The sequence below is a fragment of the Mesoplodon mirus genome (assembly GCF_964341445.2).
Source record: "Mesoplodon mirus genome assembly, chromosome: 4".
Classification (NCBI taxonomy): domain Eukaryota; kingdom Metazoa; phylum Chordata; class Mammalia; order Artiodactyla; family Ziphiidae; genus Mesoplodon; species Mesoplodon mirus.
The window spans coordinates 153,290,741-153,308,651 of NC_138979.1; the positions used below are offsets into that span (position 1 = coordinate 153,290,741).

At 40.0% G+C, this 17,911-nt stretch overlaps 1 protein-coding gene across 3 annotated transcripts in view; it reads left to right on the plus strand.

Moving 5' to 3' along the window:
* Nucleotides 1-6,362: 6,362 nt before the first annotated feature.
* Nucleotides 6,363-17,911, plus strand: part of GPHN (gephyrin) — a 631,539-nt gene continuing 619,990 nt past the window's right edge. For all 3 annotated transcript variants that reach the window (XM_082617455.1, XM_082617456.1, XM_082617457.1), the window contains exon 1: nt 6,363-6,784. In XM_082617455.1, coding sequence (XP_082473581.1) covers nt 6,721-6,784 — 64 coding nt within the window. In that variant the 5' untranslated portion in view covers nt 6,363-6,720. The remainder of the gene's footprint in view (nt 6,785-17,911) is intronic.

Consider the following 17,911-nt stretch of genomic DNA (forward strand, 5'->3'; position numbering starts at 1 on the left):
TGCACCCAATCAATCCCACAGCAGGCGATACACAGGCAGATAAATATGAACTGTAATTATTACATGGTAAAATGAGATTTTTCAGCACAACTGAAAAATCCATCATCTCTGCTTCCTTCACCAATTCATTTATGCTTTCTAACATTTCAAACTTCTACTGAAGCTTCATTTTAAGCTAAACTACTGGATAAACATTCTTATCAACCACACTTCCTCCAATTGTTAGTCAACCTGGGAGAAAATGAGGTTACTTAGGTTAACAAAATAATTTTTTGTTGCTTTTATAGAGACAAAACTATTTTTCTAGGGTAGTTGGGCTTTGATTATATGGAAACCAATGAATAAGAATAATTTTTGTTTTTTTTAAAAGCTCACTTAAACTTAATCCTTGTCAGTGGTTAAGTTTGGGACTATTTTTTCTTTTCTTTATTAAAAATATTTATTTATTTATTTATTTGGTTGGTTGCACCAGGTCTTAATTGCGGCAGGTGGGCTTCTTAGTTGCGGCTCACGGGTTCCTTAGCTGTGGCACATGGGCTCCTTAGTTGTGGCATGCGAACTCTTAGTTGTGGCATGCATGTAGGATCTAACTCCTGGACCAGGGATCGAAGCTGGCCCCCCTGCATTGGGAGCACGGAGTCTTAACCACTGTGCCACCAAGTAAGTCCCAGGGACTATTTTTTCTTTACTTGTGTATACTGAATCCTAAAAACTGAAGGCCTTGTAGACAGAGCCCTTTTAAGAAATTAAATAGTTTCTGGACACTTAATGTTACTTTTCCACTTAACAAATCTCATTCTCCTTTCCCTTATCTAATAATTCCTTCCTCTTCTAGCAAATACTGTCCTCCTGCTCTTTCGTCTACACTTTCTTTGAATTAAGGAGGGAGAAAAACCAGTGCTTTCTTTAGAAATAAAACTTTTTTGTTTCTGGTTTCCTTCTTTTATCAGATAAGCAGCCATATAAGGAAGTGGTGACCTTGTACATTTGTAAATTATCAGGACACACAGGGAAGAGCTTCTCTATCTTCTGAATATTAACATGAAACAATGTGGGTGGTATCAAATGTATAAATTAAAGCCCTCAGAAAAGATTAAAATCTATAGTAATGGTAGAGAGAGATAGGAGATTTTGTGTGTGTGTGTGGAGGGGTGTTATGCATTTATTTTCCCAACTGTTATGCTACTTCAGATGCCTTAATGGAAGTATCCAGCTTTTCAACTTTTGATCACCAGAAACAATTTTAAGTTTCACTTGACATTTCAGTTTAAACCCTTTCTGACTAACTACTAATCTATCAAGGCACTAGCCTTACATATGGTACCCAGATGCATCCTCCCTTGATCTTTGTCTATTTGGTAGGGGTTCATCTGATCCTGATCCTCTGGGTGAGCACATGACTGAGGCCAACCAATTATAAAATGCTATTACCTTTGCCTTAGTGCTTTGGGATGGAGACATGACCTAAACTTATGGTTTCCAAGATTTTGGTCTCAGGACCCCTTTACACTCTTAAAAATTATTGAGGACTCCAAAGAGCTTTTGTTTAAGTAGGTTATACCTATTGGTATTTACTATATTAAAATTTTTTTAAATATAAGAATATACAAACACACATTCCATTAGCTATCAGAGTGATGACATCACTACACATCATGTAGCCTCTGGAAAATTCTACTGTATCAAATGAGAAAATGAGAGGAGAAAGGCACATAATGGCTTAGTATTAGTATGAAAATACTTTTGACTTTGTAGACCCTCTGAAAAGATCTTGGAGTTTCCCGGTGTCCCTAGATGGACTCAAAAATTACTCATCTAAATTATAGCTTACAGAAGCCAATACATGTCTGAACTTCCTAGCTGCATGAGCCAATGAATTCCTTTAGGCTTAAACTAGCGTCAGTCACTTACAACCAAAAACAGCCTCATTCATCTGGATTTCCAGTTGGGGACCTCAGAGGAAGAGAGTAAGTGTGAGGAAAAATACAAAGGACTGTGGCACAAAATTATTCAAGCAGCAATCTGTGCAGCAGAATATAATATCAAAAGCCCAAGGAAGGAAAAGTTCAATTAATTTTAATAAACATGGCAGACATCGGAAAACATTGTCCTAGTTGTTCCCAAATAAGTGTCATCAAACTCCATGAGAAATTGATGTGGCTCAGCTCCACTTTACTAAAAGATAACAAGGGCATCAGAACTAAAACCAAAATGTCAATTTCATTAGTAGGACTGACTAAATTTATCTTATTAGACTTTGGAAATTTCTAATTTAGAAAACTACTTCTGGGGGAAAAGCATTAGGCTAATTAGGTCAAAAATTTAAAATTTCCCCAGTATTCTCTATCCTATAGAGCTGTATTTTCTCTAAAAACGTGTCTAATTTCTAAATCTCAGCTTTCTATTTCTTTTAAAAAATTATTTATTTATTTTTGGCTGCGTTGGGTCTTCGTTGCTGCGCGCGGGCTTCCTCTAGTTGCATTGAGCGGGGGTTGCTCTTTGTTGTGGTGTGCAGGCTTCTCATCGCGGTGGCTTCTCTTGTTGCGGAGCACGGGTTCTAGGACTGTGGGCTTCAGTAGTTGTGGCTCGCAGGCTCTAGAGCGCAGGCTTAGTAGTTGTGGGGCACGGGCTTAGTTGCTCCGCGGCATGTGGGATCTTCCCAGACCAGGGATCGAACCCGTGTCCCCAACATTGGCAAGTGGATTCTTAACCACTGCGCCACCAGGGAAGTCCCTAAGTCTAGCTTTTAGAGAAACTTCTGAACATTCTTTTCTAATAGGCTGAGTTTGTAATTTATATGTTTACACAGTAATGTAATCTATGACCACCTGTACTGGGTTGAATAGTGTCCCCTCAAATTTCACATCCACATAGAACCTTGGAATTTGGAAATAGGGTCTTTGGAGATGTGATTAGTTAAGATGAGGTCATACTGGATTAATATGGGCCCTAAATCCAATGACTGGTATTCTTATAAGAAGGGCAAGTAAAAATACACACAGGGAAGAAGGCCATGTGAAGACAAAGGCCAAGACTGAGTGATGCAACTGTAAGTCAAGGAACGCCAAGGATTGCAGGTAACCACTGGAAGCTAGAAAGAGGCAAGGGAAGAACTCTTCTCTAGAGACTTTAGAGTGAGCATGGCTTTGTTGACACATTGATTTTAGATTTCTGGCCTCCAGAACCATGAGAGAATAAATTTCTGTTGTTTTAAGTCACTGAGTTAGTGGTACTTAGTTATGGCAGCCCTAGGAACTAATACATTGCCTGATTCAGTCAGTCAAAAGTTCATCTGAACTCTATCACCCTTCCTTTGGGGAAAATACTATGTTAAAATCAACCAGAGCTTCACCTTACATCCAGTTTTTAAAAAATTGTGCTAAAAACACCTAACAAAATTTACCATTTTAATCATTTTAAAGTGTACAGTTCAGTGACATTAAGTATATTCAAAATGTTGCTTGCACCCATTTGTAATCCACTCAGTTGTGGCTATTAGCCAATCGGGAAAGAGGCAAGAGTAGAATAAGCCTTAGTGGAAGAATAATGCATTACCAAATTTGTTCTTGCTTGCATCTAGTGCTAATGAGGAGAGTCTAACCCCAGTAAACTTTTGCCTTATTTATATTGAAAGTGTGATTAACCACAGGAAAACTAAAGTACTAGGAGGACTAAATGTAAATACACCAGTACCAGAAAAACTCAACTGTCCTTCATTCAGCAATTCACTTCTACTGATAAACTTTCATCTTTATAATGAAAGTCATTATGACAGCCAAGTGTTTACCCATCTTTTATGTTCTCAGTTAGTGTAAACTCAATTTTCATTACTAAAATCTCAGGAATGGAGAGAATAAATCCCTGGGTACTTGTAATGCTTTATATACAAACTCCGAACTTTTCCACTTTCTACCCACCCCCAATATGTTCCTGAGACATTTATCGATCTTTGGAAATGCTACTCTCTTCCTACTTTCCAGAAAGTTTCCTTTGTTGTAACACTTGATTCCCAGATGAATTCTGAAGAAATGTCACATGGTAACGGGAGTTAAAAAGCATGTGGATACTGCAATATTCATTCAATAACCAGCAGTAAAACAAAAAGTCCCACTAGACAGCAAGGTCACTAGGCTTTTCCTGTGTAAATTTTCTTAGAGCTTCCTAAATTCAGCTGAGATGAGTATACTTGAGGTAAATTGTTGAAAGACAAGCATCTATTATAATTGTCCAGTTTAATTCTATTAACATTACTTCTTTTCAGCAATTTTAGCAGGTTTAACAAACTAACCTCCATATACTTTAAAAGGCTTAATTCATCTTCACCCTTCCCAATCAAAATTTTTAAAATAAATTTATTATTTATTTATTTATTTTTGGCTGCATTGGGTCTTCGTTGCTGCGCGCGGGCTTTCTCTAGTTGTGGTGAGTGGGGGCTACTCTTCATTGCGGTGCGTGGGCTTCTCACTGTGGTGACTTCTCGTTGCGGAGCACAGGCTTCAGTAGTTGCAGCATGCGGGCTTCCATAGTTGTGGCTCGCGGGCTCTAGAGCACAGGCTCAGTAGTTGTGGCGCACGGACTTAGTTGCTCTGCGGCATGTGGGATCTTCCCGGACCAGGGCTCGAACCTGTGTCCCCTGCACTGGCAGGCGGATTCTTAACCACTGAAACACCAGGGAAGTCCCCCAATGAAAATTTTAATGAATTTCACCATTGCTGCTTTTATAGATACAGAAAGTCCCTTGTTTTCCGTTATTTGTGAAACAAAAGTGCCAGTTTCTTTCCATGAATAATAACGGAATATTCTAAATGGAAGGGGTGCTTACCTACCAGCTTATATAAAGGATAAAGAAAAAGACCCCAATTCATTTAAGGTTACAGAACCTATAGTGGGCAGGATTAGAATTTATCTCTCCGAAAATTCAAGAGATTTTAAAATCATTTCAAATTTGGGGGCGTTAGAGGGAATAAAGATAGAAAGGTAATGTAACCAACCATTTGCTCATCTTTAGTTTGAAATAAAGAAAACATACTTTCACATATATATCTCTCATTTGAAACTAGTTAAGAATCCATTGGCTCCCAGGCTCTATGGTGATAGATTATTATAGGAGGTGGGTTCATGATCTGGCTTCAATTTTAAATCCACTGTCAAAAATACTAGCAATACACATACTCAAAAGGAATTTTACTAATTAATTTTCTCCCACCTCAATTCCACCCATTATCCCCTTTGTACTCCCATTATTTAAAATGAAATACGTAACAATGTGAATCTTCAGGTGTAAGTCCACGTTCTAGTTGGCACAATAAAACATAACCATCAAACTGAGATTTTAATTGTATACAAATGTTGATGATTATACATTTTTTTTGATATTTTGCTTTTCATTTTTATGCTTCCCGGTTTTACCAAAGCTGAGAAGAAAAACAAATACATATACATGTGTGTGTATATACTGTTTTTTATTCAGAAGTTGAAAGGGCTAGAAAGAAGGGAACTAAGAAACCCATGTGAAATAGCCACAGGTGATTCATATCACACTTTATGAAAGACACATGAAGATAAGTGGCAACAAAAGCTATTTTCATGGTAACCTCATATCCCACAAATACTGAAATGAAAATTGCCACCACCGGGGTTCTATTCCCAGGTTTGTGATTGTGGCTCAGGGGGGAGGAACATTCTCTAATCTCATTCTCTAAGATTGATGCTTTTCACCTAAAAGCAGAGCCTTTAGCGAAGAAGCCTTATGCCACAAAACCATGCGACAGCGGGAGAAAGAGAAGCCAGCTATCTCTCCTCAAGATGCTCTGCCGCAGGCTCCTAAGCTTCGCTAGTGAGGATCCTCCTGAAGGTACAGACTTGGAGTTGGGAAATCCTACGCTAGGGCGGCAAGCGGGAAGATAAGGCAGGATAGGATACCTCCTCCTTCGCCAACCGCGGGCTGTCACAGCAGCTGCGGTTCTGCCACCCACGCAGCTTTCTAAGGCACCTTCAGGGTCCCTGGCGCCTTTCCTCTTCCCCTCGGGAAAGCTGCTTTGCCGCCCCAACAGCCGCCCGGAGTAGCTGACAAACGCCGGGCTCGGCAGGAGATTGCTTCTGTCTGGAGCTCGGCTGAGGCAGCGTTCATGTCTCGCGCGTACCCGCGTTCTCCCAACCAATCCCGCGCTACTCGCGCGCCCAGGAGCGTTATCTGGTTCTGCTCGGGCTGTGGCGGCTCCTTCCCGCTCCCAGCACTCGGCAACCGAGCTCTCACTCCTCTCCTCACTCGCCACGAGTTCCACGATTCGCGGTGTAGCTCCGCCCCTGTCCCCGAGTCCGCCCCCGCGACCTCCCGAGCTTGTGCTCTCCTTTCCCCTCAGTCTCCTGCCGTCCAGCGGCCCTGGGTCTCGCGCTCCGCAAAGCGACAAGAGTCTCTCCCGCCTCGTTCCTACGCCTCCGCGCGCTCTCCCTCAGCAGCCACCGCGTAACCCACCCGCAGTTCGCTGTCTCGGACTCGGACTCGAGGTCGCGCGCCCTGACTCCGCCTACTTCCCCCCGCGGACTCGCGCCCTCCGGGCCCGGCCTGTCACTCGCGCAGGCCGCCTCACGCTCGCCTCACGCTCGCCTCACGCTTCCCGGGCGCTCTCGCGCTTTCCGAGGCGAGCGCGCTCCCGGCCCGCGCGCTCCGGGCTCTGGCTTTTCCCGGCTCCCGTCAGTGCGGTGACTGCGCTGGGAAACATGGCGACCGAGGGAATGATCCTCACTAACCACGACCATCAAATCCGGGTCGGAGTCCTCACAGGTAACCGGGGGAAGGAGGTCCAGGACCGCCGCGGCTGCTGTCCCCGGCTTGCCTCAGGCTTCTCGCCTGTGGTGACCCTTCTCTGTGGCCTCGGGAGGAGGGAAGGCTGAGGAAGGGGACTGGGGGGGGGCGGACGTTTTACAACCGCTGAGAACTGCTGGAGGTTGGGGTGTTCCCGCGGGGTCGCCCGGGAGCTGGGGCCGACCCCGTGGGATGTCAGGTCCCAGTGCCTTCGCACCCTAAGTCCTGGGCCCCTGGGGACAGAGGGGCCGGTGCGGCGGCCGCTGCGGGGCTCCTTGCTGCCAGTGCAGGCGGCGGGATCCCGGCTCCGCAAGCTGGAGCACGCCGCTCTCGGCCGGCCCGCGCGCTTCCTCCGCTACTGCTGGTCCCAGAGAGGGGGGAATCCCATTTCCACCCCCTCCCTCCTTTCCCTTCCCCCCACCCGGGCGGCCCCGCTCTGCTCTAGCCGTGCTTTCGTGGGGCACCGGCCGGAGCCGACACGGGTGTTCGTTAGGCGAAACTCTGCTCCGCCTCCGGCTGCCTTTCGCGAGCCGGGAATCCCCTCAGCCACCCACGGGACACCCCTCGTCTCCCCCGGGAGGTGGGGGATCGGCTTGCACCCGGACCTCGGAAAGTGTTTGCATTCCGCCTTCCCAAGCAAAGGGCCCTCTGCCCGCCTCTTCGTTTTCTTAGAGGGACAGACTGTTATCTGCGGCCGGGGATCCAGCCCTTTTTACTTGAGAGGGAAGGATTCCCCCACTCGGGCTCCTCTGTTCCCCTCCCTTCTGGGACCACCCGCCCCCCGCCCGGATGGTCCCGAGGCTTGTGAGGAGCGCACTTTTCCCGGGTCGCATTTCCCTCCCTCGCGGAAGCCGTGTGTGCTCTGCATGTCTGATTCCGTTGCGCTGTATTTGGGTAACATCCCTCAGTTCGGCGACAGGCAGTTGCTGCAGGGCATGACTTCCGAGATGAATAGCAAGCCGATTCGTAGGGGTTTCTGCTGTGGTTCTGTAGTTGGTAAGGTTTCTGTGTAATTGAGTGGCGAGGTGGGGGTTAAATAACTATATTTGGAACCTGAGGGCTTAGTTCGGAGTGAAGGAAATCCAGGACTTGCTGATTTCGGAAAAAGAAGCGAGGTAGACGGGAATCCTGGTGTTCTCCTCCCACCTCCCGCCCCCCCCCCAACACACACACACACACACACACACACACACACACGCACTTTTAAATTTTTTTCCCTTGTCAAATTCTGACAGGTTGAGACGGTGCTCGAGAAGGAACTAAATTGAATGAGACTTGCTTTTATTATTAGGTAGAAAAAAATCTCTCTTGGTAAGATAAATGCAAAGCTTAATTTGGCTGCTGAGTTTTATGAAAAAAGATTTCCATGGTACCCCTTCCTGTCTTTTAAGTAACTGGGTAGCCTTTCTCTGATATTGTTTCCAGATGTTAATGGTGATTTATTGAATTTTCCTAATTGAAAGCCCCTGCGATAGAGAAACTAGTCTAAACCAGTTGCAGGAAAGGGACCCTCCTCCGCCCCCCGCCCCCCCATTAGAAGATGCGCTGTTCTCTTCTTTTGGTGCTGAAGTTCTTGCCTTGTATGAAGATTCAGTTGTAACTCAGAAGTCTTGGAGTTGACATTGCTGTTTTTCAAAGAATCTAATTGCGGGGTGTAAAAGTATATACCCTATATCAACCCTCAACTTGCACTTTATATTCTAGCTGTGCTTTGAAAATTATTAGAGTAGTGAGAATGAAGCTTAATAGAAACCAAAGTATGTCAACTGTCCATGGAAATGAAAGGTCATAGATGTTTTAAAGTTAAACCATAGAGATTAAAATTTTTTCTTTTTTATTTAAGCTTTCTATAATAGTTTTATTTAGTGAATCATCTTACCTGGGTTAAGTGACATTGTAGATAGCTGTTGTACAGAATGCTTTGAAAGATGCAGCCCTTATCTGTGTCTCTGCAGTCCAATAGGGATGACATTGGTATGCAAACAACTAAAGAAACAGTGTATGTCATCACTGTGCTAAAATTGTCTAAATAAATTACTTGTGTGATTGAGAGCTAAATGTAAAAGGTATTCCATACTCAGATGGATTAGGAGCAAATGTGATTACCTGAAGGGATAATTTGGTACATTTAGCAGGGCTAAGAAGAAACTGACATTTTAAAGGGGAGTTGAAAGTCATTGGCAACCTTATAAATGAATATGTTGCTGAGGGTGAGGCTCTGGAGCAGAATAAAAATGTAATGCAAAGGCCCTGGAATGCCCAGGTAGGATAGGTAGGTGGCACGAGCAGAATGTCAATGAGAGAACTTTGGCAGTGGAATTAAAGACAATCTAGGGAAACTGTCTTATGAGAATGAGGTATAGTAGTTTAGGGGGAGAAGTCTAGGGTCAGGAATAAGGATATAGGTGAAGGAATGAAAAGGAAGTTGCACATTTGGGAGAAGTGGTAACAGAGGGCAATAGAATTTGGTGATAAAATGGATATTTGAAGTCAGAAATAACTCTGAGAGATTTTTACGTAAAGTTAGTGATATAAGTATTGTCTGCTATGATAGAGCCTGGAAATGTGGAGAAGAATCAGAGGAAAGAGCACCAGTCCCCAGTCTGAATAGTGGATTTTACTACAAACAGCTTAATATTTATGGTCTTAACATTCCATGTGATTTTGTACACACAAAGAAAACCTACAGAAATAAAGCCATGTTGCACAATTTTGTCTTGTAGAACTTCCAAATACTGCAGTTTTACTATGTAAAACTATTCTTTACTGAACTTAAGTACTATGATTTCATACTTAAGAAAATTGAATTGAGGCCACACTTAAAACCTTGATTTTGTGAGTTATAATTTGTGGCTTTATTAAAGGTGGAGGGCTTGTTTTATAAAATATCTTCTCCATGTTTCATAAGAGTGATTTTAAGTATTTTATCTAAGTCTGTTTTACAGAGGTTTTAGAGGAAAACTTAGAGGTTTTAGAGGTTTTACATATTTTAGAGGAAATGCACACATTTTACAATATGTTAGTATTTTGGTGAATTGTGTTGTCATTTCTAAAATCTTTGATTTCTTTGTGACATCTTTGATTATGTCTTGAAAGATAGTTTTTATACCACTTTGAAACTTTTCATCTTCTAGGTGTTTTTGTAATCTTTATCTCAGCTATGGATTTGGCAAATATGGTACGCAGTCTATTGAAACTTTGTATCAAATGAATTAACTGTTAGAATTTTAAAAGAATATGGTAGGAAAATATTTAGCAAAGGCATTTCTTTTTTGTATTACTATCTTGAATCATTCAGAACTTGGAAATCAGAGTATGATAGTTAATGTAACATGGATATTTTAGTTATATTATCTTTTTGTTCAGGAAAATGGAAACATTTACATAGGTTTTCATGGAAACATTTTATGTTGAAGATTATTGTCGATCTCTAAAAACAGTATCTTTGTTAGTAACTGTTTTATGTTGATTTGTTAGAAATGAAAGTTATATGGTCTTTATCACCAAAGACCATATACCAAAAACCCTTAAGCTCTAGGTTTTCTTTCTTTTTTTTTTTTAAGAAGATGTTGGGGGTAGGAGTTTATTAATTAATTAATTAATTATTGCTGTGTTGCGTCTTCGTTTCTGTGTGAGGGCTTTCTCTAGTTGTGGCAGGCGGGGGCCACTCTTCATCGCGGTGCGCGGGACTCTCACTATCGCGGCCTCTCTTGTTAACGCAGCACAGGCTCCAGACGCGCAGGCTCAGTAGTTGTGGCTCACGGGCCTAGTTGCTCTGCGGCATGTGGGATCCTCCCAGACCAGGGCTCGAACCCGTGTCCCCTGCATTAGCAGGCAGATTCTCAACCACTGCGCCACCAGGGAAGCCCTAAGCTCTAGTTTTTTTTTTTTTTTTTTTTTTTTTTTTTTGCGGTACGCGGGCCTCTCACTGTTGTGGCCTCTCCCGTTGCGGAGCACAGGCTCCGGATGCGCAGGCCCAGCGGCCATGGCTCACGGGCCCAGCCGCTCCGCGGCATATGGGATCCTCCCAGACCGGGGCACGAACCCGTATCCCCTGCATCGGCAGGCGGATTCTCAACCACTGCGCCACCAGGGAGGCCCTAAGCTCTAGTTTTTAATGCATCTGTATCTAACGTTCTTTACTTCTATTACTTTTTTTTTTTTTTATTTTTTTTTTTGCGGTACGCGGGCCTCTCACTGTTGTGCTTTCTCCCGTTGTGGAGCACAGGCTCCGGACGCGCAGGCTCAGCGGCCATGGCTCACGGGCCCAGCCGCTCCGCGGCATGTGGGATCTTCCCGGACCGGGGCACGAACCCATGTCCCCTGCATCAGCAGGCGGACTCTCAACCACTGCGCCACCAGGGAAGCCCTCTATTACTATTTTTAACAGACTGAAGACAATGTGATGATGAATAACATGAGGCAAATAAATATCTGTTGCTTTGAAACTAGAAAGAAGATGTGGGGCAGATGTAGGAATTTTTATTATTTTTTTACAACTTCAGTAGTAATTATACTTAAAGTCTTAACAAGTACACAGCAGGCTCACTATATCAAATGTGTCATTTTTCACTTATTTTTGTCTGTTTCTAAAGAAGCTGTTTATCAAGGGAGCACACTACTTCTACCACTGTAAGTTCCATGGAAACATCAGGAAAATAATGAATACATATATGTTTGTGATATAGAGTGGGATAGATTATGTTTCATTGGTTATTAAATATCATATTAGCTAGCCACTGCTAATGTTTGGTATACCAAAGCACTTAGATAAAGGTGATAATCCATTACCTAAATATTCACTAACAGTGGCATGGATGAGAAAAAGATACAAATTTTTAGGAAAGGGCATTTTAAAATCATGTTTTTGCTCTAGTAATATACATTTTATTGCACTAAATTGTAGATTTGTAATCAGGAAGAGTTATTAGACATATATAAAACTAGATAATAAAGATTAGATAAAAGACTAATTGTAAACTAGAAACCAAAAATATTAGTTACATGTAGGGAGTATTTCAGTCATTTATAAATAAAGTCATTCAAAATATTTAAAAAACAAGTTCTAAGCTAAGGAGGTAATAATCATTTGACTCCGGAATTGTTCAGTCGTTTATTTTATTTCATTCCTCATGCTTATCCTTGTGCATTATGTGTGTCAGTATTATTTTCTGAAAAGCCCATTTATTGATAAAGATATATAAATATATCTTTTGAGAATAGATGTTGTCATTAAGTAAGGCAAATCACTATTGCAAACAAAACCTATATCCTGTGAAATGGAATTGTGTGTACTGGCAAACATACCAATATTGATCTGTATGACTGTTATTAAAAAGAAGCCTATTTCTCAAACTAGGTCATTCTTTCATGAATTTTTGGTTGGAAGCAATGTATTAGTGATTAAAATAAGAAATCATTACATTAACTTCTATTGAATACATTTAATACTATCACCACTGGCCAAAGACTTTATAAATTAGTAGTATGTAAACATAGTTAAGAGTTTTAACTGTATTCAAGGTACATATGACTGTTTGACTTTAAGGTACGTCATGGAGAATCAGCAGTATGTTATTGGGGAGGAAATGATGAATGAATCTGTTTTTCTCTTACTGGTGAGAGATTCCTGGTTAAGGTGAATGGGGTGCTTTTTTGATACAGTGAGTAAAATAGATAAAGTCTATACTTTGCACCTGTAAATAGGATTGAAGAACTAAGCATATTTGGAATTTGAGATGTTAAAAAAAAAATCCTAAAAAAAAAAAATCCTAAAAAAAAAAATTTAAACCACAAGGGGTTTCTTCCTTCAACTCTGGGCAGAGAAGATGAATACCAAGGAAGAAGAAAAGATTATTTCACCTGTTTAAAAGTAGTTGGATCTCTCAGTGCTTTGTGACCACCTAGAGGGGTGGGATTGGGAGGGTGGGAGGGAGATGCAAGAGGGAGGAGTTATGGGGATATATGTATATGTATAGCTGATTCACTTTGTTATAAAGCAGAAACTAACAAACGATTGTAAAGCAATTATACTCCAATAAAGATGTTAAAAATAAAAAGTAATTGGATCTGTATTTAATGTGAATAGCATGAAACCTTACTTAATTTTTGAGCGGCCTCCCTGAAAAGCAAATGTCTAATGAGGTATTGTGATGTAGAAGTTCCATCCAGGTTGTTTAATGAGTTCATAAGTGAGTTTGTACTTAATTGATTTAAACTAAGTAAGTAGAACTTCTTGACTATATTGTAATTAAAATAAACAACTCCAACAACTTTTACACTAGTTTTGCCAGTAAGTATACATTTTGAAAGAATGGAATTAAATTTACTATGCTTTAAAAAATTTACTGATTTGACAAATAAAGGACCAAGCAAATGTGGTGGAAGGAACTTTACGCAATTTGTGCCCTGCTTCTCAAGTTGGGATACATGACATTGTGTTCAAGGGATACTCTAAGGATTCTAAGCCTTAGAATCTAAGCTATGGGAACAAACATAATAATTCTTGAAGTATCAATTTTACTTAGAGTATATAATTTAAACCACTTTAATATAACAGTAAGCATGAGTAAATTAGGCATGGATGTAGAATTTTAAAGGAGCTTTTAGACAAAATCACACTTGAAAGAAATTTCAAGTGAACCTATTGTATAACTCCAGACCTCATTGTTCTTCTGTTATTGGTACTTTGGTGAGAAAAAATTAAGGAGCACAGGGCCACAGAAAGAACTCTAGAAGACTCTATCTAATGCTAGTTTGGCCAGTAAAGTCCTGTAACTTTGAGCAGTATTATTTAACTCTCTCTCTCAGCTTTTCTCACCACTAACATGAAGGAGGCTCATATGGCAATATAGGTTTCTATCCTTTAGTATCTTGACCAGCCGGAGAGAGAAATATAGGATATCAGGCTTAGGTGTTTTTTTTTTTTGGCTTTATAATGGGAATGATTATGGGGGAGGGGTAGATTATACATTAAAAATGCAAGAGGATAAGAAATGGAAAAAAGGATGAAAAATTTCAGCGATTAGGTCCAGTCATTATAAACCGAAGGGAAAATATTTAGATTTTTTTTCATTTGGAAATTTTTTGGTATTAATCACAAAATTAACAGTAGTTTCAGTTTTACTTTTAATTTCCAACTCAGCTCACACTTCATTTCCGCAACAAAATCTTTCCTAGGAATTATTCTCTACAATGATGTCTTTCTTTCTTTTCCTTTAGTGTTTATAAATGTTGCTACACCCTGTAATCATGTACACGTGGGAGGCTGCAAGATGTAGTTTAAAGAAAAAAAAGAAAAAAGACTTTGGAGTCAGACTTGTATTTCAGATCTCAGATCCTGATACGCCCTTTATTTTGGAAAGTCATTTAACCTCTATGAATTTCAATTTCCTTCTCTAAAATGAAGATGGCAATGCTTACTTCACAGTTGTTGAGAGCTGAGGGGACTTCCAGTGGTTAAGAATCTGCCTTCCAGTGCAGGGAACACAGGTTCGATCCCTGGTCGGGCAACTAAGATCCCACATGCCCTGCAGCTCTAGAGCCGGCACACCACAACTAGAGAGCCCACGCGCCGCAACTGAGACCTGACGCAGCCAAATAAATAAATGTTAAAACAAAAAACAAACAAAAAACCCAACAACAACAAAAAAAACGGGACTTCCCTGGTGGTACAGTGGTTAAGACTCTGTGCTCCCAATGCAGAGGGCCCAGGTTCGATCCCTGATAGGGAACTAGATCTCACATGCATGCCACAGCTAAGAGTTCACATGCCACAACTAAGGAGCCCATGTGCCACAACTAAGGAGCTGGTGAGCTGCAACTGAGGAGCTGGCGAGTCGCAACTAAGGAGCCCACCTGCCGCAACTAAGGAGCCCACCTGCCACAACTAAGGAGCCCACCTGCTGCAACTAAGACCTGGTGCAACCAAATTAATTAATTAATTAATTAATTAATTAAAAAAAAGAACTGAGATAATGTATGTGAAAATGTCTTCCATGTATGTCTAACTTGGATTATACAGTTGACTCTTGAACAGTGGGGTGGGGGGGGAGTAGGGGTGCCAACCCCCTGTCCCCCACACCCCACAGTCCAAAACCCGAGTTTAACTTTGTAATTGTTCCTCCATAGCTGTGATTCTCCCCTATCCAAGGTTCCTTATATGTTGATTCAACCAACCTTGGATTGTGTAGTACTATAGTACTTACTGAAAAAAATCCTGGGTGAAAGTGGACCCGTACAGTTAAACTGCTCTGGTTCAAGGGTTAACTGTATACTCAGTAATCTTCGTTTCCTCTTCATATGCTGTTTTGGCATAATTTGCTAATAGCTTCATGTATAAACATCTTTAAAGTAGATTTTAAAGTTCTTGAAACAGGTGATGGTGTCGGGTTAACTGTATACTCAGTAATCTTCGTTTCCTCTTCATATGCTGTTTTGGCATAATTTGCTAATAGCTTCATGTATAAACATCTTTAAAGTAGATTTTAAAGTTCTTGAAACAGGTGATGGTGTTCTTCACTTCTTCTGTGCCCTTTTGTAATAGCACCTATTAATGAAGTATTTGCATAGAAGATGTTTAATTAAAAAAAAATTGGATGGTGTGACACTTAGTAGTTTAGGAAGCAGCTACTGACAAACATTTAGATAAACTAGAACTTCGGAATTATTACTAAAAAGACAGTTCAGGGTAGATGGAGTGGGGTTTAGTATTTTTCTATATATTTATTACTGGTAATAGGATGATATCAATGATGTCTATTTGAGATATTTTATACTATCAAATTTAATATTTTATATATTTTCTTTATATTTCCCTTATGTATTTCTTTATGTATTTCCTTATCTATTTTCTAATTAATTTGTATATGTATTCTTAGTTGATGGGCATAATCTGTATGAGGATTATTTTAGAGTAATTTTAGAGTAATTTTTTAAAATATCTTAAAAAATGAAAAATTGAAATTATAGGTAAAAGATTCTGAAAATGCTGAAGGTTATTTTTAAGGTTAATTCTGAAGGTCAAAATAGCATAAAATAGGAGTCAAATGTTCTACATCTTCTACCACTTTCAAGACACTTAACCACATTTTACCTCAGTTTCCTTAGCGTTGAATGGAGGAAATTATGCTTACCTTACATAGTTAATGTGAGGGAGAAAGGAAATAATGTGTTCAATAATCAACACCTACTATGTGCCAGGCTCTGTGCTAAAGTGAGGGATACAATAGTGAATAAAACAGACACAGTCCTTATCCTCTTGGAGCTTGTATTTTAGCACTAACATGAACACACTATTTAGTCAAGTTAGATGTTGACAAATCATGCTTCGTTTATGTTGCATTTCAAGGAATAAAGTGCTTCTATATTTTATTTTTGTTGTAGATAAGTATAAGCACCAAAACTGTTTTCACGTCAAGCCATTTTTGACACAAATTTTTAAACCATTACACATTTCCAGCTTTCTAAGATAGACAATATTGAACATAATTTAATTATTTTATTCATTCAGGTTTAAATAATTAGAGCTAACATCTGTTGAGTTTATATATATACATACATATATATGGCATAAATGTGTTCTATTTGTGCTTAGCACTTTGCCCATGTTATTTTATCCTTACAACCTTTATAAGGTAATATATTATTCTGTTTACACCGCCTGAGAAATAGGTAGCTTGCTCAAGATTACACCAGTGGCCCTGCCAGAATTCGAGCACAGGTCTGACTGTACTCTGAGCAATTACATTTCTATATTCTATTCTGAATATCTTTTATTGTGGAGTGTGGTAGTGTAGTTCTCTATAGTGCTTTCTTTTCAGTTGTGACTTTACACACTTGTTCCCTTCCCCACTTCTAGTTTCTAATCTACTGGAGATGCCTTTTTGTGGCAGTCAGTGGCAGACTACAGGCCATAACTGACCAGTACACATGTTCGTTAGGCCCATACTGTGTCTTTACAAAAAAGTATGTTTCTAACATTAAAAAAATGACATTTTATATAAACCTGTACTTTTAAGCTTTTTAAGATTCAGCAACACTGCAACCTCTTTCCTACAGGACAGTAGTTGGTTAGAGTGGCTTGAGATAGGGCATGTATTCTCCAGTTTGCCACAATTCCCACTTAACCTATTTGTTATCTGCCTCACCTCATAGGTATTTGAGTTTGTGATCTTTGCTCATACGTATTCTTCTTTTAACATCATATCTTGGGCAATTTTTCATATTAGTGAAAATGATAATACAGAGTTTATCAAGAGCTTACCAAGTGTGAAATAATTTTCTACAGCCTGCCATAGAACCTATTAATTTATTTAATCCTCATAATAATATCACCATTTTACATTTGAAGAAATTGTAGCAGAGAGAGATTAAGTAATTTGCTCAAATTACTGCAATAAGAAACCAAGCTGATAAAAGGCCAAACTGTGAGTTGAACCCATGTAGTCTGTTCCTAGAGTGTAAGCTCTTAACCACTACATTATACTCCTTGGCATTTAATAATTAATTCATATAGATACACATCTTTCTTTTTAATGGTTCTATTGTATTGCATCATAAATTATGCTATATTTAGTCCGTCCTCAATTGATGTCCATAGAGGTTTCTTATTTTTCATGTGACAAATGTTGCAGATAATAACATTGTACATTTGTTATTGCATATTTGTGAGTTTTTTTAGAAATGTAAGTTAAATTAACTATAAATAGAATTTTGGGGTCAACAGTATCTGCGTTTAAAATTTTTATAGAAATTACACCCTTTTTGGAAGACAAGTTTGTACTAATTGTAATTAATATTCTCACTTTCATTTGGTATTTTCTTTTTAATCTTTATGAGTTCTTTTGAGATACAACTCTTTCTTGAGTTATATACGTGGATTAGATTGCAGACGACAGATACTCAGCTCACAACTACCTTAAGTGAAAAGGGGAATTTATTAATTTACATAGAGTATAGAGGAGGAACTGACTTTAGATACTCAAGCATTGTGTCCAGGGGATTACCGTAATGATGGACACTTATTCTCCGTTTTAGTGCTTTGATTTTTCAGTATGTTGCATGCTGACTTCCTTCATGTAGCCAGAATTGGGGCAGGGAGGGTGC